Here is a 27695-nt window from a genome sequence, read left to right on the forward strand (position 1 = left end):
AAGCCCAGAGTTCAAGTCCCAACCCCATCAAAAACAAAGAAAAAGTTCAATCTACAAGGGACGGAGGGTATTTGTGGTAAAAAGGGTGTCCATAAGACCAGGAAGCAAACTGAGTTCAGGCTGCAGAAGGCCTAGTTTGAGCTCTTGCTGATCAAGGTAAGCAGGTTTTAAAATACCTGAGAAGAAGGGGACTGATTAGAACCATGTTTTTAAGAATATAATACAAGGACATCAGGGTGGATTTATTCAACAACTACTGAATGCCTATTATGTGGTGAGCAGCAGTGGAGAAAAGAGATAAAAAGCCCTCCACTGGATGGAAATAAATTATTTTTAAAAAAGAAAGAAAATATACAGAGTATTACTAGGTGCTTTGGAGAGGGAGAAAAGCTAAGAAATACTTGTGAGCAGGCGGTAATGTTGAGATAAAGATCTGAAGGAAGTGGGAACATGAGTCATGAACATAACAGGGCAGGAGATGTCTCTGTAGAGAGACCAGCAAGTGCAAAGGGCATGAGGCAGGAGCATGTACAGCCTCTGAAGAGGAGCCACCATGGCTGTACAGTAAGCACAGCATATTCCAGGAGGAGAAGAGGACAAAGATTGAGTAAGAAATCAGAGTGTACCCAGCCTCACGGGGCATTGTTTAGGCACTCTCACCAGACAGGATGTCACTGGATGTTCTGAAAGGAAGATGGTCTGATGCACCACTTAACAAGAGCACTGTGCTGCTGGTGTTAAGAGTTAACTGTATGGGACTCCGGGATAAGCAGGAACACTACTGAGAACTGTGTACCAATACAGGCAAGAAATGAGAACCTAGGAAAAGCATGGAGTGATAAGCACAGGTTCTCTGGCCACGTCCTCAGAGACAGTGTTAGAGGAAGAAGAGTCGGGGTTTCCACATTGACTGGACCTGGGAAAGAGATCTACAGGGCAGGAGATGCTGCTGCTGCCCAGCAGATGGGATGACTGAAGAACTAGAGCAGCAGAGCCAGCAGGCCACAGGGGGCCTGAAGGCTTTGCAGAACAAGGAACAAGAACTGTACTACAGGGAATTTGAAAGACAATGACAGGAGGAACTGAAGGAGCAGTGAAATCACATGACATGGTTTACAGTAAAACTTAGCAGGAACCTTTAAACATCTTTCTTCAACAAAGTTTGACAGTATGAAAACAGAACACGTGAACAGAAGGAATCACAGGCAAGGCAGAATCGTGAAGAATGAGGGGAGTGATGTTGACAATAGCAGTGTGCACTCTTGAAGAGGGCTGACAATGGGAATGAAGACAACTGGGAAAGCAAGGTGGATCAGCCTGGGGACCACAGCCTGAAGGCCAAGAGCAAGTCCACTGCTCACTCAAATGAAATGGGATAAAAGAGGGCCAGAGACTGATAGAGTCAAGAAAAGCAAGTTTCTGCAGTTGGAAGAGCACATGACATGGAAGCTGAAATCCCAGAGCATGTTAGGAAGGAGGAAGAACAACTGAAGTGCCTATGCACACCTCATAAAAAGAGGGCAGAAGAAACAAAGTGGCTGAAGGCAGGCCGCACCACCACCAGCAGGATCCACAGCAAAGGAGAGCACCAACCTGATCCCGAGCCAAAGAGAGTCAGACTAAAGCAGCCAGCAGCCGGGCTCACTAGCCAGCCTGACTCAAAAAAGATGCTCATTTCCTCAAGTGAGCAGACCAGTGACTGTGTTCCCTCCTCAAGACTGTCCTGGTTCCAATACTCTTCTTTCACCAAATGAAAACCAGTTTATAAAGAGATACTGTGATAAGATTACATCCCTGAACTACCTCAGGGAAAACAGACTTAAGTTCCGAATATCCCCACCAAGACTAAACACACAGGTCTACTCTACTTGTGAAGGATTTCAATTCTCCTCCCTTTTAGTAGAAACAACACATCAAAAGCAAGAAGGTTCACTCTAAGGCAGTTTCTCAAGTTCAAGACTGACATTTTGAGTGGATAGTTCTGTGGGGGCCCATTCTGTTCACTGCGGGATGACCAGCACACCCCCGGCCTCTATCCACTAGGTTGCAGCAGCATGTTCCCCACTGCGACAATCAAAGCTGCCTCCGAACATTGTTAAAGACCCCTGAGGGGGCAAGAGCACTCTGGTTGAACCACTTTTGAACCACTGCTCAAAACTCAGAAGAGAGAGCACATAACAGATAGGAGTGATGGCATTTTTGTGCACATGACATTCAAATGTGTCAAAGAGAATCAGTGAGCATGTGGAGGGGAGGGACAGGGAGAGAGGAAGGAGGCTGCACTCCAAAGCAAACGTTCCTACCAGAAAAGTTTTCCAGCCTGTGCTTCTCCTCCCCGTATGTAGTGAGTTATTTCTTTGGTGAAATTCCATTCTTCTTCTAACAGATTTTTTAAACTATGGGATGCTTGAGGTAATTGCTGTAGCATTTGGATCCAGCTTCTCATGTAATCAAAATATACCTTAGAACACAAAAATATAAAAGAGGTATTTGAGAGAATTCATCAACTCACAAGTTCCCCTGTTACCATGAAAGCTCTAAATCAGAACTGCAAGATGGAAGGGACCGCACAGAGCATGTGACACAGGGAAGGAACATTCTTCACCACTGCCCGCTGTGTCTAAGGAAGACTGGGAACCTCAGAGCTGTGGAGACAACACAATTTCACCTCCTGACACAAAGTGTGCTGTCAGTATGAAGAAACAAGGTGCCTGACTCACTGCCCAACTGCCACTGTGCTCCCTACACCGTGAAGGCAAGCAGGCAGGCAACCTCCTCTTTCTCCCTTTTTGTTTTTTTTTTTTTTTTTTTGGAGACAGTTTCTCCATATGTAGTCTAGGGTGGCCTCAAACTCACAAGCCTCCTGCCTCCACCTCCCGAGTGGGGGTGAATGCAGCACCACAACTGGCTGTGACTTGCTTTCTATACTTAGAACTTTATGCAAGTTTTCCCTGTCCTTGGATTTCAGGTTTTTCACCAAGCTACATTTGAAGAGCTCATTGGATAATTTTTTTTGTAGGATCCAGTAATAACTCAGTAAATTACAAGGCTAGGCTTCATGGCAAAACAATTTTCTTCTGTTAAATCTGACTGCTCTAGAACCTCTGCCTCCAGGTTATGTGTGGTGAGACTCTGCAGGCCTGGGTCCACTATGACTGAAGTTGTGTGTGTGAACCAACCCTTTATTGGGCCACCATAATTTTGCCCAGGTGAAGCAAGCCTGGGAAAGTGCCAGGCCCAGAACCACCCATTCCCTTCATTCAGGGCTCCCTCATCTCCTTGGCCTCCCTGAAAGGTGGCTTCTCCCTCATGCCCTCTCAGGGGGCAACTATCTTAGAACTGGCATCATCAGGCTTCTGCTGCTACTTTCAAACCACCACCATTTCACCTTCTCATTTAAAAAGCAAAAGAGAAAAAAGACAGTGACACATGGTAGGGACTCTGCAAAGGTGCTAGTACTCCTCAGCCCAACATGTGTTTGCAGACCTGTCTCCTCTTGAAATCTGAGGAACTTTTCACTATGCATTTTTGGACTCATCTCTTTTCCTAAACAAAAGTCAATCCCAAGTGCTCTCAGGCCAATTTAAGAACCCTTCACTCTAATCATCAACTTCACGATTCCCCTCACTGTACCAGCTGGACGCCCTCACCTCTCCCAGATGCAAACGATCCTTAAGTCCCACCACTCCCGTCATTTCTTTTGAATCCTTACACTTCTTTCTCAACACAGGTCGTGTCACTCCAATCCCAGCATGTGCATATGCTACACTGGCACAGTCTTGCACTGGACCCTCAGCTGCTCTGGATGCTGGGGCCTGCAGCTTTCTGTAGCCAGAACCCTCCCTCCAGTCTTCTGGAACCTTCGCTCCTGCCCAACAGATTTAGCACCTGCTGCCTTGTCAGAAATGCGTTTCTTCAGTTTGTTTTTTGCTATTTTTAATTAAAAAGAGGCATCGTTACTTGCTGGTCCCGGCTCACCCACTTTAGCAGCGCTCCCACAGGGTAGGTGTTCTGGGCTGGCAGGTTACAGTGGGAGAATCAGCATCTCCACTGTCTGGCTTCTATGCTGTGCAGATTTTGAGACGCCAGCAGAGCTCTGGAGAGACACATCTGCTCCTCCCTACTCCATAGCCAGATTCTAGTCAATCACTGCATCGGCCCTCCATGTCTAAGAGGATGGAGAGCTGAGTCCACTTTCATTTTAGTTCACATTTCAAGGCAATTAACTGTTAATAGCCTTTTTATCTTGGGAGGTGAAAGAATGGATACTGTGGTCAATTTCCTCCTTTCTGGAACATGGAATTTTTTCTTTGCTCTTTTTTTGGTGGGTTTTAACAGCAGAGTATGTGTAAACATGATCTGAAGCTGGGTGTGGTGGTGCATGCCTATCATCCCAGCTATGCAAGAAGCATAAATATTACAGTGTCCAGACCCATCCAAGCCTACATTTGAGACGCTATTCTAAAAATAACTGAAGCAAAAAGGGCTGGGGAGCAGCTTGCCTAGTAAGTGCAAGGTCCTGTGTTCAAACCACAGTACTGCTTCCCCCTCCCCCACAGCCAAAAAAAGCAGTATTTCCAAGTGCAGCCATTTCATACACTGGTCTTTCAATGTGTTCTCCCCAAACAATTAGGAAATAATTTCAAACTCCTTAAAATTATTTCTCACAATATGCTGGATACTATAAGGCCAATTCCCCATCATCTTCTTCCTTTTCTCCTTCATTTGAGGGTAGGACACTGCTTTGTATGTGACTTCCCAGCCTCCACTGAGAGTTACAAAGGCATGCAACAGGTCTAGTCAATAAGATGTGGGAGAAACGGGCTGGGCAGGGCCTCCAGGAGAGCCCTACTGCCCTGATAAAAGGCTTGCACTTGGCTGGCAAGGTGCTTTTGTTCTTTTTGTCCAGCCTAGAAAACAAGAGCGGTACCTGGAGAGTTTACAGCCAGTTGGACACAGTGAGCTGTCAAGCAAGAATGACAGCAGTCACAAAACATCTCTAAGCTATGGTTTTCTTATTAACTCATGAACCTGCCACCTTACGTGATTATCTATTCACTTACCTTAATGAACCTAGCACGCACTTACCACAAAATACATTCTACCACACGTTGTGGAAGACAAAAGAACTTTACATTTATAGCTCCAGGCTCATGAAGCTTTCAGTCTACTCAGGAAACCCTGAGAAGAGTCCCTATTTAAATGTTATGTTACAGTATACATCTCACTGTAACTGCTGAGAGTTCAAAGAAGGCACAGATAAATGTAGGTTAAAACTCTCTGAAGATAAGCTTTCTGGAGAAAAACTAAGTCCTAAGTGGGCATATAAGCAGGGGGCAATTTTACCAAGAAAAAAAATAACAGAAACGAGAGTACAGAGGTCAGGAATGTGGGGCGGTCTGGGGAAAAATAAAAATGTATCTATTCCTGCCACATAAAGCTACTTAGTCCTTGAATGGGCCAAGTTCCTTGAGGAACCTTTGATTCATCTTTAAGATCCAGCTTCCTCCAGGTAAGTTCCCTTCTGGGGAGCTCAGCATGCTTCTGGCATCCTTCTACCTGGTCCTGGGAGCAGGTGAGGAAGCAGCTACTACAATCAGTCCCCACCAGACTGAGCTTCTTATTTTTCTTCACTATTTCCAGAGCTATGCAAAGCCCCTAGTACCTCTCCCAGGAATTATAAAAATGGCTGCTGTGAGGAGGCTGAGTAATGCAGGAGTGATTTGATTCTATTTCTGAGTCAATCTGTTATATGATGGACAATTAAACAGTGAACTAGGTTAAGATTTGTCAAAAATGCCAACTTAAAAGCCACTGAGGATTTTGAAAATGTTGGTTTAGAAAAAACAAATGCAATCTACTACCAGATGGAAAGATTCAGGTCAAAGCCTACCCTATTCACCTACATACACACACGCAAGAAACATCCCCTCTTTCCCTTACCATTAACATCTTATGCAGGTCCTCTTCAAAAGCATCGATGTTGCAGTCAGGCTTCTCCAGGTCGTCTAGAACCTCCTGCAGCATGAACTGGTAGTACTGCTTCATCAAAAGGCCACCCTTTAGGACCTCTTTGCACTCTCTCACCAGCTGCAAGGGAGCAGACCCAAGCTCTGTCACTCACACATCCTGACCACATGAGATGTCAGTTCTCACACATTCCTCCTGAAATCCTCAAAAGCTCAGAAACCAGGAACCCCACCACTGTGAAACCTGAACTAGTTTCCAGATTCTTGATCAACTTATTGTATGTAAATATCTTAGTAGTATAAGTTGAGTAAGAACAAAATAATGGAAACAAAGGAATTTATTACAGCATGGATAAACAGGGAAAACATCATACCCAGGGAAAATACTCTGCTACAAATAAATTAATATTGAAACCAAATTCTACAAAATAAGATCAATTTTCTACTCGTTTACATTATAAGACAAGCGACAGAAGAGAAAAATCTCCAAATGAAATGGGTAAATTTTCACCAAAAGCATAATATGGATTGAAATATACTTATATACCACAGAGCCCCTCAAAAAAGTCTAGTAACTGTCTAAACAAGCAAACTAACTAATCTGATGAAATTAGATGGATAGAAAACAGAACAAAAAGGACAGGCAACAGGTCCTTTATAACATCCAACAGGTGATGTTATAAAGGAGTAAAGGCTGAAATGAGACAACCTGGGAATTCTTTCCCATTATAAATTCAAATCACCAAGACTGACAATTGCATTTGTTCTCATAAACAACAGCCGACACAGAAGGAACTTCAGAGCTGCTGTAGGAAGTAACCTGTGCCAACTTTCCAGATTCTAAAGTGTAGAACTCACTCACTGTTACACTGTATACTCAAGACATAGAAATGTAGGTAGGACTTACTTATAAGTGTTTATCACAGTATTGTTTAAGTAACAATAGGGCTTAATAAACTATGGTTACACCTATACACAGCAGAGCACTACCTCAGCCATTTACCTTTTGTTTTTGAAAACTAGATGGAGAAAAGAGGGGATTCTCATTCATTCATATTCATTCTCTCTCTTTCTCCCTTTCTCTCATAAGCAATATGCACACGCAGGAAAAACAAATAGATGGAAGCACACCAAAATGTTACAGTGGGAGAACAAGGTGATTTTTATTTTTATCATTTTCTGTACTTTTCAAATTTTCTAAAATAAACATGGATTGTTTTTAAAATGAGAGATGAGAGAGCTATAGCTATAGTTAAATCTACTAAAAAGTACTCTGTTCAGAATATACAAAGACATACCTAGGTCCTTACAGCTGACCTGAGTACAGTTGACCCCAAATTTCTACTCTTGTCTTACTTTATATGTTAATCCAAGTATTATTTTTGTAACATTTCAAAGTGGCTTAACATAAATTACTATTTAATAGTCAGAAGAGCAAAAAGTAAACTCCACCTTGTACTATTACTATTACTGGGCTGCATTTCTGAATCCTTTGATTTATGAGGAAGGGAGTTAATTATGTCACTAGAAGGTAACAGAGGACAAATTAAAAGTTTGGCCAAGTGTACAGTGAGGCAACAACCAAAACAAGATGGTGAGGAGGCAGAGCTAACATGGAAACAGCTCTGGGTGGTGCTGAGTTCCAAAAAAAGTGAAGAAGTGATGAAGGGCATGTTTCCAACCCACCTCCATTAGCCACCCTGTTCTATCCTGTTCTACACATGACTAAGCAAACAAACACAGATCCTATTGTGTACCTGCTATATGATCTGACTGGCCTGTCTTTCCTTGATCTGTACTGCTCAGTCCTGTCATTCACAGAGCCAAGCAACTCCTAGCCCTTCAATCTCTATGTGATGGATGTGATGGTCTACCAAAAAACACACCCATCTTTCTTGTTTTGGAGACAGGATCTGAAAAGTTTTATTTTACACAGAGAATGTCAACATGTGAAACCACAAAGCATAAACAAAGACATGCTGTAGCAGTCGCTCTGCTCAATAAAACTGCATCTAGTCACTCCTCTGCTGCCCCTGGATATCAACCCCTTGTTAAGACCCCACCTTAAACTTACAACAGGCAGGAGACCAGAAGCCGTCCTTACTACTGAAACCACACGATTGTTTAAGCAAGTAAAGAGTCCAAAATATCTCCTCTGCATACTCTGTTTACATATACCTCAAAGAGAACAAAAAAATAAACTGAAGGAATTTATTAACCTGTCTCTCTTAAGAATGAATTCTGTGGGCTAGGAATGTAGCTCAGTGGTAGAGCACTTGCCTAGCATGTGCAAGGCCCTAGTCACCAAAGACTGATGAAGATACATAAACGGGCTGGGGTGTGGCTCAGTGTAGAGTAAGCAGGTGTGAGGCCCAGAGTTCAAACCCCTGTAATGCCATGAAACTTTTTAAAAAAGGAAAAAAAAATGAAGGGAACAGAGGGTCACATCTTCACCCTATTTTTAGACACTTTTAAGAACAAGGAAGTGGGTGACAGAAAGGCTGAAAAACAATGTTATCTTTGAGAACTACAGGTAAAAATCATTTTAAATTGCCTCAAAAGAGCGGCTTAAAAACACTTTCACTTTTCACTATTTGCCATAATTACTGGGGAAAATCCCCCAAATAAAAAGGGTAAGTGTGTAGACTAATAGCACAACAGTCTGAAACAAACCTGCTTGATACTCAAGAGAGATGGCTCTCCCGCAGGCCTTTGCTCCAGTCGCAGCTTCAGACACTCGTGTATGACGTTCAGCAGGACCCGGCAGAGCACGAGGAAGGCAGGTTCGAAGGACGGCAAGTCCATGGCCTTCAGCTCCTCCCAGGACACAGCGCTGCACTTCTGCTCCGGAGAAGGAGACGTCCTAGACAACTGTACATAATCTGAGCCCCACATGGGATCTGGAAATTCAGAAAACTGTACAAAAATTCAAGACAGAGATTAAAAGACTGCATGGGACAATGTCCTCCAGGTATGGTAGTAAGACACTATTCTCTAGATTTACTAATTTCAAAGGGAAAGAATCTTCAGCATTTCCACATTTCCAACACAGATGCAAGAAGTCCTAAGACTATTAGGAAACCATAATAAGAATTAAAACCAAATTCGGATACTTTTACCAAAATAGTAGTAAAAGAATGAAGTTCTTTTTTTTAACATTTTAGCATCTTACTTACAAGCATCATAACACCTCATTTTTAAGGTTACATACAGTATTACCCACAACTATCTCTAGATTGGAAAACCAGAGAATTATTAAAATGAGAAAATATTACAGAACCAGGAAACAGCTCATCCTAAGTAGCCATTTATGTCAACATAAAAATTACTGAATTAAGCTAGGAGTGGTGGCTCCCACCTATAATCCCAACTACTCCAGAGGTAGAGATCAGGAGATTCAAGGTTTGAGGCCAACCCAGGCAAAAAGTCTGTGAAACCTCATCTCAGCCAATAAAAGCTGGGTGTGGTGTCACCCCAGCTGTACGGGAAGCATAAGCTCAAGTGGTAGAGTGCCTGTCTCACAAGTTCAAGGCCCTGAGTTCAAACCTCAGTGCCACTAAGGAAACAAACACAAAAAAGCAACAGTGAGTTCAACCAATTCCTCTGTTCACCTTTTGAGTAACACTTCCTAATAATCCTGAGGAAAAAAAACATTCTTGAGATCAGCCTGGTTGGTACCAACTCAATTTCCTATTATCTGATACTTCCTGGAATCCTAATGTCGTTTAACCATTCTTTTCAGTTGTCCCCTCTACTTCCTTATACTTTTATCCCACTGTTCTGAAGACTCTGGCGACATCATTCTGAGCAATCACACTCAAAGGCCTTGCCTTCTTCTACTGAGAGAACTCAAGTCATCAAAATTTGAAAACTTCGCCTTTTTTTCAACTTTTAACATCACCAATTGTAGCTATTCTGCCTCCATGATGTCAATGATCTCTATCCTCCCTGTCATTTAGTGAGCTCTTAACTGCTCTCCTCAGTTCACATCTTGACCTTTAATTTGTTCTTTACATAGGAGCCAAACTGACCGTCTCGAAGTATAACTCTGACGTGCTTACGAAAGTACAACCTCGGCTAGCATTCACTCGGCAGTCAGCCAGTGTTTGCTGTACATGAGCAACACACCTGACATTTTCAAGGCCTCCACCTACCCATCCACCAAATAAGGCCTGAAGAACTTAGTCTGATACCCAGACCCTCCCTGACTAGGCCTCACCTCTCCTCTGACCTCCCACACAGGAAGGATGTCTGCGACCCTCACATATGTTAACACTACGCCTACCCCTTGCCCAAGCTGCCGGCCTACCTAGGAATGCTCCTCCCTTCACAGCCTCACCTCAGAAGCCTTGCTTTCCAAGGCTCACCTCATGACACCTTTGCAAAGACTTCTTCCACTTTCACAGCATGCCAACTTAAAACACACTACAACCTGAGTTCATTATGACTTTCATTGTAGTGGCAGTGTGGTTCAATGAGAAAACAATCAAGGTCCAACTATCAGAAAACCTGGTTTTGAGTCATTTAATTAGTTATACAGTTCAAGAAGCACTGAGTGGCCTCTCAGGCTTGAGATTTTTATTTTAGAAACAGAGTTGGGCTGGGCATTTGAACTCGTTGGTACAGTGCTTGCCTAGCACGTACAAGGCACCAGATCTAGTTCACAGCAGTACACACACAGTCACTGTCTATCTTATAAGTAGGACATATCTATGGAAAAAGTATTTTTAAGGGGCTGGCAGAGTGGCTCCAGTGGTAGAGTGTCTGCCTAGCAAGAATGAGGCCCTGAGTTCAAGCCCCAGTACCACCAAAAATAAAAAAAAAAGTACCTTAAAAAACCTACTATATACAACATTTGTAAAATTACTACTTAACTTGCTATCTCTCCCACCACAACCACTGATTGCTGCAGAGCAAATGCAGACAACCAGAGTAAGTCAGACTTGGGGTAAATGTCCACATCTAGAACTTTTAGAGGACGCAGTGCCTGAATGGCAAAAATCCCCAGCTGCAGACTGGACTATTTTCAAGTCTCTCACCTCCTTCTGGATGGCTCCCATCCCTGTGCTCCACCCATCTCCAATGCAGCGTGGCTCTCACGATACTGCCCGTCCACAGTGGCCACTTCTCTTCCTTGAGTCAAGAGCAGGCTAAGGAGCTGTCAGTTCTGCTACTTAAATACACCTCCAAACTGCCTTCTTGTCTACACCCTAACTTACTTAATTCACAGTAGGTTTTCCTGATTCCAACAGTTCTACCCACTGACCTCAAGAGACCCCAGCATTGTTTTGTTCTGAGGCTTGCCTTACTCCTTGCATTTGAAATGCAGAGCTTCACTGGTAGCCTTGAAGACCAGCCCCTTGTCCTTAGCCCAATGGACTGGTCTCCACATAAACCTAGTCCTTATCGCCTACAATCTCCTCCTTCCCCTGCACTTGAAGATCTTATGCATGCGTCCCTGGCTGCAGGAAATATGCCTCAGGATTTTGCACAAGTTAGTAACTTTTCTTATCAGAATTATGATCTGTGGACCATGCCCTGGCCTTGGTGACCTCCACGCTGTCCTGAGAAAGAAGCTCAAATACTGGGCCCCTCCACCAAGTTTTCTGTAACTGCCTCAGATAGCATGTTTTGTCACAGTACTAGTGCCTTGCAAGTACTTCCTTGGTCACATTTATCATGTTTACTACAACGTGTGATTTTATCTAAGGAGAAAAGACTCCCTATCTCTTGTTAACTATGGCTCTCCAACACTCAGCTCAGTACCTGCCTTGGAACAGACGCTAGGCCAATGTTTGATCAATGAATAGGTAAAGCCTCTCAGCAGAGTGCCAATGTCTCCTCGTCTGCAGCTTCTATGACCACCCCATACTACAGAACGGGACACCTGACCAGATGGATCTTGTGAACATGCCAGTCCTCAGATCTGTTATGGTGCCCCTTAATGACCAGAGGGATTATTGTAGTGACAGGTACTGAGCTCTATGATTTTAAAACTGGATGCTTTTTCATCTTATGTACTAGGTATAAATGAGACATAATTAATGACGAAAATAAGGGTGAAGCTTTCTTCTTAGGTAGCATAAAATTCCCAAGGACATTAAGTGTCTGAAAGGAAAAGATTTCCTCTGCTCCTTAAAATGCAAACATTTAACCTAGAGTAATCATATTCTGACATCAAACATAACACACCAGCATGTAAGCACTGGTTAGGAGCCAAGGAAATGCAACTTTCACCCTGTCACCTGCACCAGCTCGAGGAGAACAAGATCGATTTGTCCTTTTGTGTCCAACACATACTTGTGGCATCTCGATTAATACACACGGTGCTTGGGTTCCCTAAAAGGCAAGACTTTCTCAAGTGCCACATAATTTTTAAACTATTCCTTGTGGTAAATGTGGTTGGGGTGAAGACATGTCTGCTTAAAGGTTTTAGGCACTTTATGGTTTTTCCCTGGTATAATGACATCTGAAAAAAATGTTTCCTTAAAGAGCCCCAGCCCGAGTTTGCACAGCCACTGGGGTGCTGCATCAGCAGTGCCGCACAGAGAGGAACAGGTGCTGAGCAGCAGCAGGTTCCCTGGGAGGATGTCAAGGTGAGATGCCAGCATCGCTGGCTTCCACTGGTGCCGACTTAGTGTGGGGCAGGGAAGAACCACAAAAACGCTCTAGTGCAAGATCTCACTCTGAAGCCCTCTGCAGAAAAGAAACGAAGATTTCCAAAATAAATGCAGTAAGGACAGTGAAAACAGAAGGAATAATGCCAAAAATAGCAATTTACACATTAATTGCAGAAATTCTCACTATAACCCAGAGCCAAATGAAGAAGGAACGAAAGTTCTGAGTAAAAAATAAAAGACATGGAAGTCAGAACTAGAGGCTCTAACACAAGAGCAGGTACTCCATAAACACTGAAGAGATGGAGGGAAGTTCTGGTACAGTGGCTACGGACAGGGCGGAGGGAAGGAGAAGGAGCAGCAGCAGGTCCACCACCACCTCTTTGAACAGTGACAGGCTCCCAGTATAGTTAGTTTCTAAAACACTACGTAGGGAAGTACTACAGAGACTAGTCAATGGCAAGTGCACTGGAAGAAAATACAAAAGAAGCAACAAACTGCAAATCTAGTAAAATTTATATAGCGAGACATGACTGCTGATAATCTGGCTATGGATTATAATTAAAGTTCTAGAATAAAATATTTATATTTAAAATATGCATATGCTAACAGCTGGATATGGTAGCCTGTGCCTATAATTTCAGCTACTTAAGAGGAAGAGATAGGAGGATCACGGTTTGAGGCAAGCCCAGGCAAAAAGTTAGTACAACCTTATCTTAAAAGAACAAGACAGACATAGTGATGCACATCTGTAATCCCAGCTACACAGAAGGCATAGTTAGGAGGATGCTGGTCCAAGGATGACCCAGACAAAAGGCAAATAACCCTACCTGAGACATAACTTATAAACTCTGAAAGTACATATTGAAAGTGACATCCTGCATTCAAAAGTATCAAACTGTCAAAAATCAAAACCATATACCAACCAAGTCTCTTATAAATAGTAACAAAAAACTTCACTCTCAGACTTTTCAACCTCAATTTTCATATGAGAATTCAATGAGTCTTAAAACAAAATACAAACCTTGTATTTTTTAATCTCTATAGAAATTCCTATCTATACACACATACACACACACACACACACACACACACACACACACACACACACACACACACACACACACACACACTCCTCTGTAGAAGGAAGAATACATGACCTCTGCAGGGAGAAAGCACTGTCAGTAATGCCTACTGGATCCAAGGATGACTCAAGGCAAGGATGCACCCACAAGTACCAAAGTCGGGCAGAAAGAGGTGACATGAGATATCTTAGCATTTCACTGGAGATACAAGAAAATTGCTTCAAATGAGAATTTGGGGAATAAAAGGATAGAATACCTAAAAACACAAGGGGCGCAGATGAATATAAATATACCATTAAAGGGAAGATCCATCTTTAACAGTAAAATAAATAAAACAGCACACCCAGAACAAACTTGTATTAACAAAATAAAGATAAAACAATTTTAAAAGACTAACTATATCTATCAGATATACATTATTCACTTGAAATACATTATTCAAGGGCTGGTGGAGTGGCTCAAGTGGTAGAGCATCTGCCTAGCAAGTGTGAGGCCGAGTTCAAACCCCAGTCCCACTGAGGAGATGTGTACAGATATATGTGTATGTATATATACACATGTATGTATGTATATATATATATGTATATACGTATGTATGTACAATTCAGATTTCCAAAACCAAATATTTTACATAATCTTATAAAAGATAATCTAAAAGCCAATACCTGAAAATATTTTTTTAAAATCTATGCATAGGCTGGGGACATGTTCAAGTGTTAGAGAACTTGCCTAGCAGGTGCAAGGCCCTAGATTCAATTGTTGGTACTGCAAAAAATAAAGTAGAACTAGGCATTAAAATAGCTTTTTAAAAATTTGAAGATAATAAAAATCTATGCATAGATAAACAAAATGTGGCATGGCCATACAGTGGAATACTGCCAGGCTACCAAAAGGAGTGGATAGTATGCATACAACAGGTATGGACTCTGAACATGCACTAAGTGAAAGAAGCCAGCCAGAGCATCATAGACCACGTGGCCCCACTTGTAGGAAAGGTCCATGTGGACAAACAGAAAGAGACTGAAAGCAGATTAGAGGTTGGTTAGGTTGGGAATGTTGGGCAGAGGAAATGTGCAGGTGACAGCTGAGGGTGCAGGGTTCTTGTAGGGCAGAGGGAAGACACTTTCAGTGTGATGGCTGCACCATGGAAATATAACACAGAAACCCGCTCTGAATAAACACTTGAAAACAGCGAATGTGATGGTGTGTGAATTATGTCTCAATAAAGTGACCATATCAAAGCAACAACCAACAGAAAAGCTCTAATTATTATGTCCAGTTGGAGGCCCAGCCAGGAAGGAATTACTCCAGATGTCTACAAAGCACAGAAATTTATGTTTTATCTCTGTACGTCTATACCCTAAACATGAACAAAACAACAAAATCAAATTTTTCAGTAATTCTATCAGTGTGGTGCAACTCTGAGATCACTGTGTGCTTTGGAATACAGAAGTCTGCCTTATCTGCAGATTTATTTCACCTGGTTTTAATCAAGCATGGTCAAAAAAGCAATTTAAAAAAAAATCAAAAGAGATTTCAAAAACAGGCTAAGCACGGTGGCTTGTGCCTGTTATCCTAGCGAGTCAGGAAGCAGAGATAGGGAAGACTGTTGCATAAGGACAATCTGGGCAAACAGCAAGACTCCATTTTAACCAATAAGCCAGGCATGGTGGTACATGCCTGTCATCCCAGCTACATGGATGGTGTAAATAGGAAGAGGATCTCAGTTCAGGTCAGCCAGGTATAAAAGTGAGACCTTACTCTAAAAATAACTAAAGCAAAAAGAGCTGGAAGTGTGGCTCAAATGGTAAAGCATCTGCCTGGCAACTGCAAAGTCCTAAGTTCAAACCCAGTACTGCCAAAAAAAACCCCTCAAAATAAAAATTTTAATTCCCGCATGCGTATTACACAGCTCAGCTGATGCAGAGAAACTCTCAGTCAGCCCTGCGTTATCATCAAGTGTGTTTAAATCATTGTGTGATCTGTTCAGTGTTTCCTTGACCTGAATTTTGTAGAACTATTGCCTCCCAAAAAAGCAAATGGTGCCCAAAAGTAAAGGAAAAGTGAATGTTCTTAATTGAAGTGATAAAGTGAAAATTTTAGATGTTTTGAAAGGTGGTCCATGTCTTTACTGGAAGCTGGCCGGTGTTATGGGAAAAATGAATCAAGCACCCACAGCACAGTACTGAACTCCCCGCATTCTGAGCATTTGTGGTTTTTCCTCACTGGCATCTCCTTGGAACTATGTACCTCAGATACCATGGTCTACTGTACAGTCAGCATCTGATATCCTATTCCCTGTGTCATTGAAAACTGAGATTCTCAGTACAAAAGAAGACAGTGTACAGATAAAGCCAGAAGTGATGCAGTAAAAAATCTGCAGCCCTGAATTCAAATCAAAGCATCAGTATGAATTGGTGATGTGCTGTGGGTGCTCCTCTACCCATGGGGAAGGGCTCAAACACTAATGAACCATCTCAAGTGCAACCAACAGTGCAGTAGATAGCTAGGGCTCCCTGAAAACATTTGATTCTCAATCTGGAGTAGATGTACAACATAAACCTAAAACAACTTGTGATGCCAGACAGCAAGAAAGCTCTCAAAGATCACTCTTTGTGGTTGTGAAAAGGATTCAAGCCAACCTGAATATGTTCCCCTCATCCAGATAAAACAGCATGAACATTAATTACAATAATTACTTCAAGATCATAATAACGACTTCAACGGACTAAAACACAACAAATGTCTAAATTCATGGGTTCAAACTCATACTAATACAGAAAGACCTAAGCAGTCACAATAACCCAATTCAACATTTTGAAAAATGGTGACTATGAGGGAATCAAGCACACTTATCTTGTCATTTCTGTCCAGCTATTCCACTGAGTAACCAAGTAACAGATGAGGTAAAGCTCCTCTTAGAGCAACACCTAATAAACAAAGATAATAAGGAAGGAAAAACAAAGGAGTCAGAAACAAGAGGAGAGCACCCTGACTTCTCAACCCTTAATGATTTAAGGGATCTAGTCCACGCTCATCAACTACCACTGAGGCCATAAGAAGATGGTGTCCTGATGAAGTAAGGTTAATACAGCCAAACTCTGCAAATGCCGCCTTTGTAGTCAATCCACAGAGAATGCAGAGAAAGTGCTCAGAAACATAAAAGACAAATGGAGGGTAACTTCAGACAGTGACAGATCTCACAGGAAAAGTGATCTTGTTTCTACAATATATGTAAAAGGGTGGAGTAGAGAAAGCAAATCTACAAATATGAAAAGAACTCAGCAACTGACAGTAACAGTGTATGGACACTATTTGTAAAGTGATTCAAACGAAAAAAATTTAAAACACATGGCAATTATGACACAATAGAAATAGGAAGATTGACTTGTTATTTGATATCAAAGAATCACTGTTACTTTTTAGGTGTGGGGATGGTACTGTGGTTATAGTTTAAAACAGGCCTTCCTATAGAGAACACCACCATACTGTGTACTTTAAAAGCGCCAATAAAAAATAAAAAAAGAGAAAGCATACTGTTTTTAAAAAGTAAAAGATTATATAAAAGAAAATCTTTATCTTTCCCTTCAAAAAATCAGTTTCTGTGGCTTTATATTAAGGATCCCACTGATCAGTCAGGCATGGGTTCACATCCTTGCTCAGCCACATACAGGGTGTGTGACCCTGACCAAGTTACTTGCCCCCTTCCCCACTGCAGCTAAATGGTAAGTGTTCAGTCAGTGCTAGCTACTAGTCTTCTTAACATCACTGCTAAGAGTCAGAGACAGCACTGTGCACTTCTGCTGATTACAGGTAGACTGGTAAAGTAATCACACAGGTTATGTGACATCCCTATATTTGTCACCACCCTACTAGCAACAAACATGCCAGTGCCACAGCTTCACTTCTAAATTCTGTTCTCCAGTAGAAGGAACTGGAGCTCCTTGGAGAAGTGGCTGGTTCTAGGACTAGAATAGCAAAAGTACAAGACAAGCTGGAGCATCTCATGGTGGTGCCCAAAGGTAAGACACCACTCAAAAAGCAAACAAGAGAAAACAGCCCAGAAAAGACTAGGAGCATGTGAAAGGACACAGGGCCCAATGACAGAGTGTCTATGGCGAAAATAAGAACAGCGTGGGAAACAAAATAAGTAACAATACAACTAGATTGTAATTCTTCCATACTGAAGAATTCCAAATAATGTAGACACCGCCCCAGTCCCACAGTGGAGATTAATCCCCCACCCCTTGAATGGGGGCTGTGTTTTGTAACTTTCATAGAAAAGAGTATGGAAATGGTAACTTGGAGAAACTTGTCAGGCACCACCCCAACCAAGTGATCAAGGGCAACATCAACAGTGAAGAAAGATACCAGGAGGGCACCTCAACTCTGGTATGCATCCCCAGAGCCACCATAAGAAAACAGCAAACAAATCCAAACACATAGACACAACCACCAACTGCAATGTGAGATCTTGGACCAAAAGGGGACTTAGTGGAAAAATATGAACTCCAAATAATGTCTGCAGTATAGATGTTAAGATTAGATTTGACAAACATACAAAGTTAAGGAATCAGTATCAGAAGAAAAGAAACTAATGAAGAACACAGGAGAACTCTGTATGACCTTTGTATGTTTTCTGTAAATCTGAAATTATGCAAGAGAAAAGTTTATTTAAAAATGCACTGCACTGGGTAGATATGATATAAAGTATAAGTTTTTATGTGTGTTCACATGGTTTCTGGTTCTAACTTTTGAGCTAAAGCAGCCATATAGTGTTACAAAACCCAATCTGTATCTGCTACTATTATCAGAGAAACCATAAAAAAGTCCAAACAATAAGGTATGATTATATACAATCTGTGGGACTGATTGGTCCAGATGTTTCCAAGAATTAAGAACGAACATAAACCGAGAGCCTATGGCTCATACCTATAATCCTTGCTGCTTGGGAATCTGAGATTGGGAGGATCACAGTTCAAGCCTAGATCAGGAAAAAAGTGGGCATGGTGGCACATACTTGTCATCCCAACGCAGCAGGAAACATTAAAAATAGAAGTGTTGAGGCCAGTCTGGGCAAAAAGCATGACCCACTCTCCAAAATAACCACAGCAGAAAAAGACCTGGAGGCATGTCTCAAACAGGAGAGCACTTATCTAGCAACAGCAAAGCCTTAAGTTCAAACCCCAGTACTGCTCCTCCCAAAAGAATGAACACAAAATCATCCTCAAACCAAGAAACTTACACTGCCTAAAACACGCCCTTAAATGTATATTATTTGGCAAAAATTATAAGGTAAGATATATTTTGAAATAAAAATAAAAATGCCTATACTAATTTAGTTAGCATTGAAGAAGAAAAAAAAGTAACAAAACCTCTAAAACTAAAGCAGTTTATGTTTGATGCATTTTACCATTCTATAAGTATCTTTTAGGCCTACAACAACCTGGGAGGTAGGCTGAATGGTATTATACACATCTTGCCAGTTGCAAAGATTTAGGATTAGGAAGATTATGTCACAAAGTTTGGTAGAGAAAAAGTGCCATTGCAAGAAATGGAACCTGGTTACTTGGACTACAACATTGTGGCTCTTTCCCTGACCTACTTAGTAAAATGACTAAGACAAAATAAACTTGGGAAGTAGTGTGCAGATGCAGATATACAAACGCAAACATCTGTCATAGAAATTACAGTCCTGAGATGGAAATGAAAACAAAATCTTTCTTTCCCATAGAGTTGGCTAAAATTTCAGTGCCTTATCACCTGCTAGTTTGGATTAATCTTTTATGTGAAAGAATTCCTACTTTAGCTGTTACTCTTTCACTATCTGACAAACACAACACTTTATGAACCAAAATTAAAATAACAGGGGCTTCAAAAGCAAGCAATCTACAGACAATTCCAAAAAGGGGCCTTCAATTCACATGCTTTATAAATTTGGGATCTGAATGAGCTTCTTTTGTCCTTTGAGGAGGACAAGCTCTTCAGTTAAATCGCAATTGGGCAAACAAAAGAATGCAACTTTGATGAGAGTTCAAAGTCATGGGCAAATTATCTTCTTTTTTCAACACGAGTTCTAATATAAAATGCAGGGCATTGTTCCCAATCTCTACCTGTTCTAACACACCTAAGGATGCAAAGGACTTCGATTATTAGCACTCCTTAATTGCCAGAGTCTGGAGGAGAAAGAAAGGATTTGGGGAGGGCCTGCTAAGCAGTTCACAGAGTGCAACATGCCAGTGTGGCCCTGCCCTCACCACATGCACCGAGGCCACACTGCAGAAGCTTGTTATTCACACTGCTTCAAAATAGTGCTCCACAATAAAACTGAACATCATCCCTGCCTTGCCCACATGTGTTGTGATGGAATCAAACCTCTCTAGACAAAAATCTAAAGTTGTTCACCATTTGAAATATCATGGGATCCTTATTATTCATCTACACTTTTGATCCACTGACTTTGAAACCTGCATTATAATGAAAGCTTATTATAATGATTCATAACCTAAAAGGAAAAAAAGCTCATTTGCTCTAAAAAAGATGAACATCAAAAACTCATTCACATCCCTCACAGAGCGGAAACACAGCTGGCTTGATAAGGATCTTGCTACATCCACATGAATGCCTGACCTCCTCCTCAGGCCTCAGGAGATGACCTTGGGAGTGCAGACAGAATGCTTGCCAACTCACATTCTCTTCAGATGTTTCCCACCTTCAAGAAATGGCTTCTGTTTTATCATTTCTGACTTCAAGGCAAGCCGGATTATGTAATAAACTGAAGTTAAAAAATAAAAATGATAAACACATGGATATATGTGTGTGTGTGTCTATACAAAATCTCAAATCGCCAATTAAAATTTCCAATTACCAACACAGGTATGAAGAATGTCACTGGTTTATGTGCTTTTGCTGTCACAGATGAATGCAAGCTAGAAGTAGAGAAAGGTTGCTGGAGCTACTCTGTACCCTCAAGAGCAGTCCTACGATACAGCTTTCTAATTTTACCCCTCTAACAGGAAGGAGCTTGTGAGGTGTCAGAATATCAAAATCAAATTTCAAGCCACTTACCTCTAATGGACACATTCACTTCACAAATATTTCCACATATTGAATAGTGTATTTAATAAATAAAGACTTTCCTTAAATTTCTATTATCTACACTAAACACTTTAACTTTGCCATATAGTGTAAACTTTTTTCCTTTGATCATTTTATATTTCTCTATAATTTGCAACTCTTTAAAGTGCAGTAACAAAAACTGGTCAAGCATCTCAACATGGTATAAGCTAGCTAAAGAACAGAAAATGTAGCTCAGTGGTAGAGGGCTTGCCAAGGCCCTGAGTTTGATCTCCAGTGCAATCAAAAACAAAGAGGAAAGGCTATATCCATGACCTTGGATGCCATATTCATTAAGAACCTGACTATTTTCTAAATCTTCTGCAGCTAGTGATCATTCATGATTGTAGCTTTCTCCTCCCTTCTCTGATACCTAGCCTGTTCTTCTCCATCCTATATTTATACGGTTGGACTTTTTTCCTTCAACACACCATCTTGCACTTAATTCACTAAATTTCATGATTTTCAAAGATCATTTACCATAGAACTTTATAGAAATAAGTATGCAATTTATAGTAACTGCCATTTATACTTTAAAATACTAGGAATATGGAGGTATGTGATAACCAACAACACAAGTAATTTCTAATAAATAAGAACTAAAGACATCATGGCATTAATGCCTACTGAAACCTACCTCCACTGGACAATCACTTTTTACCAGGGCTACACGTGCCCTTTGCAAGGAGCCATCCATTAGCTTGTGAAGTCTTAGAATTAACTTCCTTAACCCCATCTGCTTCAGTGCTTTGTCTACAAATGGCCTATAAATAGAAGTCAGACAATGCCTGCTGAAGCCTGCTTCGGTGCTGCAGTCTGCTGCTCCCCAGCACACAGACTCCTCCTCAGATTCCAGCCTCTCAAGCTTCCTGGATCCGCAGTCCTGTGACTGGGTGTCAAAACCATGGTTGACAGATAGCCTGAGTTCTAGGGCCCTTGCATCGGAGGTTTGCTCTTCTTCACTCTCATCGGTACTACTTTCCAGCTCCTTCAACTCTCCCTCTGTGTCATCACCCTCATCTTCTGGTTCATTGCCTTTGGATGGTCGAGGGGAAGGGATTTCAAACACTGGCCAGCCAATGTCTGATAAATTCTTGATGCCCAAAACAGTGCCCATAATCCTTAACTTCTGGTTTAAGTCTTTTGTGATGTTTAACCACAGACAGAGTGCCTGCACCCGGTCCTGGAAGTCTTTTGCAGCGTATTTTTCATAGTCCTTTTGGAGAGCCTGCAGTGAGGGATAAAGTGCTTCTATGTACTCTAGCAGCTCCATTATCCGTTTTACCTGTTCAAATGAGACCCTCTGGCGTTGGAGATGCTCATGATATGTTGAGTAACCCACACTCTGTGCTCCATGAAGGGCCCTGCCCTGCCCTTCTATTAAAGTACCATTGAAACTAGCTCCATTTCTGACGAAGGCAATGCTTGCATAATTAACTTTGAAGGTAAGGATTTCGTTGATAATATCTGGGATGGCTTGGCGAGCTGTATATAGAAAGAGGTCCTGGTCATTAATGGTCCGGCCTGCATGCCAGGCTTGGAGCTCTAACCAGATTAGTTCATTTGATCTGTTAAACCAGAAAGCAGATGTATTTTCTTGTCCTCTTTGCTCCCTGTCCTTCTTCTTTGAGACTGAGGTAAGCTTTAACAAAAGTCGTAACGTTTCAAAAAACTTCAAACGATCTGCAGGACAGTCAGTCCTAGAAGTCTGGCGTGCAGGTCTGGCTATGGGCATGGGCACAGAGACCGGAAGCTTAGCATTGCTACAGCCAAGGCTGAGGTAAGGCTTATTGAGATCCACATCTGGAATTGATTTTTTTGGCAAAGACCCACCCACTGAGTCTAACATGAATGAGCACTGTACATTTTTCTTATGATCACGCTCCGTTGTTCTAAGAGTGGCTCGAATCTTCTTCTCCTGCTTATAGCTGTATTCTTCCACACTCTCCACTGCTCTGCCAGTGTCTTTAAGTGGAGGCTGATTTGGTGCATTCATTTTTTCTATTAAAAAATAAATAGAACATTATGTAACTCTAAAATATGAAGTTACTCAATATTTTAAATAAAACTGAAATTCACATGTACTTACATTTCCAGGCTACTATTGAGGGGGGAAAAATCTATCATACACTGAGTATTTTTTTAATCAAGATATATACACAGCATTTCTATTTTTTTAAAGATTTTATTCCTTTTCCTTGCTTTGTTATACTTGTATTCATTCATACTGACAACTACTAACCTACCACCTGTCCATTTCTATACTACAGAATGCAGTTATCACAACTAAGCAGTCACCATCGACCGAAGAAGGGAAAAATGGCAAGGGAAATCTGACAGGCCAGGTTCGAAACAACCTCTGCCTGCCCAGTGCCGCCAAGCACATATCCAATCCCTGCCTTTGTCATGCCAAGTGTGTTAACCTGAAGCAAACCATTCATGTTCTGGGTAGACTGGCATAAGAACGCTTAAGGCACTCAGACTCTCATAAAAAGCAGTACGAGAGCAGATGAACAAAAGTGCTGCCTTAATTTATTTTATTCCTTGGTTTCTCCTTTGCCATAAACAAAGGAGTGATAACATTATAAATCTAACATGAACAAAACTGAAGATATATATCCTAATCCAGTATAATTTGCCTACTCTACCACATGGGAACAAAATTAATGGAAAAAAAGCAAATATCACACACTGCTTTCAAACAACTGCAAAGGTTCTATGGATTTAATTCCAGGTTTTGGAACACACACACACACACTCACTCACTCACTCACTCCTTCCCACCAGTACTTTCAGCATTATTAACCAGCTCTACCTTACTGAAACTCCAGCGGGTCCCAAATACAACTGTTTCTGAGTTCTCTTCTACTTTCTCAAGTCACTACTTCTCATAACCCCTCCTTAAAAACTTTGCTCACTATATAAAATGTTAATGCTCCCTAAAGTTCCAATCTTGAGACTGGATCTCTCTGCTTCTCCCTGGTGATCTCCTTCCCTCCCACTTCAGATATTGGTAACATCCAATAGCATAACTCTAGTCTCTCCTCGATATTCAGGATGTACCTTATTTCACAATATTTTAACACTCCTTAAATCAGAATGTTACATATTCAATGGTGGCATGAAAAAATTTTAGGTACATATACACCAATGTATTTCATTTATACTGTGTGTGTGTGTGTGTGTGTATAAAGATAACAAATGATTTTTAAATTTACATCTAAACATTAAAATGAGCTGTTTAAATAAATAAAAATAAAAGCTCTAAGTAGCCAGGCACTGGTGGTTCACACTTATAATCCTTGCTACTTGGGAGGCTGAGATCCAGACGATCATAGTTCGAGGCCAACCCCAGGCAAAAAGTTCTCCATACCCCTATCTCCAAAATAACCACAGCAAAATGGACTGGAGGTGTGGCTCAAATGTAGAGTGCCTGCTTTGCAAATCTGAAGCCTGAATTCAAACCTCTCTCCCACTGGGGGCAGGGAAGCTCTACATTAAGAACACACTGTGTCATCAATTTCATTTTTTTCTTAAAACGACAGTGTGTCTTTAGATTTGATGGAATCAGGCATATTTGCATGAGCTACAGAGTAATACACCCAAAATCAATGTACCAAAGAAAATTTGTTTAAAATCAATTTATTTCCTAATCAACTCAAAGTACTTTAAAATAAGGATTTTTAAACAATTTTCCTAAGAGCACTTATAGTTTGGTTTACCTTACATTGAATTTAATTTATGATTCATCAAAAAGAATTTAAAAACAATCTTTCTGTAGAGCTTTTTGTTATGTTCTAATATAAAAACTATTATCTGTAGTGTTAACCTATTTTATTTATTTCTAAATGCCTTAAAACTTGTTATATAGTCCACTTAAGTAAATTTCTTTACAAGTTTATTATTTCTACTTAAAAGTGCTTACCAATCCTTATTCATGAACAAATTTGTCTGGGCCAACCTTTAAGTTGCTCTTACTTCCTCTTCATTTTGTGTAACTCTGTGTTCCTCATACCTTACTTTGCAGAGCACATACATACCATTTCATTCCTATTTAACAGAGGATTTTGACAACAAAAAGGACAGGTATTTCCAAATTTACTCCGCTTTATTTTTCAAGATTATCAATTCAAGTATACTTTGCTACTAAGAAACACAAAATGATATATAACTGTGTAAGATTGGAAGTAAAGAAAAGAGTTTAGTTTCTGATACACTAAATTTGAGGTACCTATGAGACAGACATGCAGATACGGCTGTATGTAAGTAAAATACAAAGGCTGGGCTCAGGAGAGAAATCCAGACATATGAATTTGGAAAGCATAGCAGACAAAGATATTACTTTCTAGCAGCACAGTACATAAACCAGCTCATCTAAATTAAGACTAATGGAATTACTCATCTCCCACGTGGCTATAACTTAAAAGGTGTGTAGCACAATGAAAGCATAGCCCTCCCAATCACCAATAACTACTGCCAAATCAGAAGAACATGAAAACAATTTAAAAGAAGTTTATAACTAGAATAAAAGCAGCCAAGAAAAGAGGCAATGAGGACCTAGAACAGAATGCTGTATTGTAGTGTGTGCATCCAAATAAATAGTTCTGAGTTAAGGAAAGTAAAACCTTGTATAACATAAACCAATTTTGTTAGTTTAGCATTTAGGATAAACTTTATAAAACTAATGAGTTACGGCATTACTGATAAACGGCCACAGAATGTCTACAGACAATTTATAAGTAATAGTGAACAGTGAAAAACACTACTTATCGTGTTGTTCTCTGACTTAAAGAACTAAGGGAGACAAAGAATCAACGTAAATGGCTGGGGAGGACCTCCATACCCCAGAAGACTGGCTAAAAACACTGTCAGATCTAGTTTACCAAGGCAAGACTGTGAAAACAGGAAGAGATGAGGCCTCTGAAACTACATCTTTATGCCGGCAACTAAAAGGACCTGAGGGGGAAAAAGTGCCACAATCGGCATTTCTGTATAGACAGCATTCCATTTTAGCAGATCTGAAAAACTAATTTTTCTAGGTAATACTGCATAAATGCAAATCTTGTTATGCTTACAAAACAATGTATGTACTACACAATTTTTTGAAATTTATATTTACATAAAGCAGTGATTTAATTTTTGTATCTACAGTGGGTATAGAGGAAAAAGCAAAGTAGGAAAGAAGAAAAATGGGATAAACGGGCTTTTTTCCAAAAAAAAAAAAAAAAGCCAAGTTAGTTTTGAAAAACAACATACAAAGTAGAAATTCATACATCTCAGTTTAAATAATAGTGCAATTCAAACTTAAAACAGACTTAAGCCCCAGTCTAGCCACTGTGTAAGTAGTAGTTATACCAGTAGTTAGGCTGGGGCTTAGTCAATTAGTCTATCTCAGCTGTAAGAGTAATTTAAAGGTTGGCTATACTTCTTAAATAATATATTTATGATAGTGTGAGTAAGCACAAGTATGTTTTCTAGCAACTGATGACCAGGTACACCTCTACAAAATCATATGGGACCCATCAATTAAGAGATCTGGGAAACACATTAGGGTGTTGTGAAAAAAATCTATAGACTTAGGCACAGACATTGCCCCAAGCACTGCACATTTTCTCTTTACCCATTCTGGCATCACTGACAAACTTTCTAACATACCAAAAGCTCATTAGGTTTTGTTCAGTTTTCTGCTAATACTAAATCCTTCTACAATCAACAAAAAGTGCAAAGAGTTTCTGACAAGGAAAATGGACTAAAAGTACAGGAGTTAGAGATAGAGAATGTTTTATGTTGCAAGTTTTAATTACAAGACTATAAAACCAGCTCATCTAAATTAAGACAAATGGAATACCTCATCTCCCAAGTGGCTATAAATTAAATGGTGTGGTTTGTGTAGCAAAATGAAAGCAAAGCCCTGGAGTAGTTTTGCCTTTAGTCAATCACCAGTAATTCCTACCAAATCAGAAGAACACGAAAACAATTTAAAAGAAGTTTGTAATTAGACTAAAAGCAGCAATGACAAGCAATATAGTTCACATGTTTAAGCAGATATATATGGTCAACAGAATTCTTACAATACACATCTAGAAATGGCTCCTTATAGAGACAAGGACAGGTCCTTGTCATTCTATGTTCTCCCACATATGCACTGTCCAAAATTCAAAACGGCACCTTCATTCAAGCTCTCAAATGAGAAAGCATAAACAGACAGATGTGAGATGGTCTTTAGAGCAAGCATGTCCTGGGGTATCAAAAGTCAGCAGTCTGAGGGGCCAAGAGACCTGCTGAAGGTTCTCAAATTTCTGCATAGGTTAAGAATCACTAGGGTTCCTACTAATACACATATTCCTAGGCCCACTGTCACTCCTGAGTGAACCTGGCTAGAATGGCACCCCATTCTGGGAAATACTGCTTTATCCAATCACCTGCTTTTCCAGGGATGTGCTTTACAAAAACCATCATAATCCTCCTAACACCGTTATGATGAAGAGTACCAATGAACACAGACAGTTCACTGGCAAACATTAGAGCAGGGACCCTAACCCATGTTGGTGTCATCCTGCCTCTCTCACACCTGTCAAGGTTCCTCAGTAGTCAGTACTGATTAACAAGACAAGGCTAAGATGCCAAGCGACACAAAAGATTCCTGTGGACTAACCAGCTGGTAAAGACTTGGATTCAGCTTAAGTGAGGGTAGCAAGGAAGGCAAGAGGACATTTTAAGCCAGCAAAGAGCACGAAAAGGCACAAAGGTGGAAAAACAAGCATGGCTGGAACAATGAGCCTAAACATGGGTAGTCTGGAAAAAGATGAGAACAATGAGTGCAAGATGGAATTAAATCCACTCAGGTTAACAATAAACCTTTCACTAGTTCTGCGGACTGAACCTTACTTGTAACTATTATTACTAGC

The 27695-nt window shown here is 40.7% G+C and overlaps 1 protein-coding gene across 4 annotated transcripts in view; it reads right to left on the bottom strand.

Annotated features, from left to right (window-relative positions):
• Window positions 1-27695, bottom strand: part of Map3k4 (mitogen-activated protein kinase kinase kinase 4) — a 109047-nt gene that overhangs the window by 31617 nt on the left and 49735 nt on the right. For all 4 annotated transcript variants that reach the window (XM_074070935.1, XM_074070918.1, XM_074070928.1 and 1 more), the window contains exons 3-6: window positions 21425-22788; window positions 8643-8885; window positions 5944-6090; window positions 2304-2461 (exon numbers count right to left, since the gene is read on the bottom strand). In XM_074070935.1, the coding sequence (XP_073927036.1) occupies window positions 2304-2461; window positions 5944-6090; window positions 8643-8885; window positions 21425-22788 (1912 nt within the window). The remainder of the gene's footprint in view (window positions 1-2303; window positions 2462-5943; window positions 6091-8642; window positions 8886-21424; window positions 22789-27695) is intronic.

Source organism: Castor canadensis, chromosome 1, assembly GCF_047511655.1.
Source record: "Castor canadensis chromosome 1, mCasCan1.hap1v2, whole genome shotgun sequence".
Lineage (NCBI taxonomy): Eukaryota > Metazoa > Chordata > Mammalia > Rodentia > Castoridae > Castor > Castor canadensis.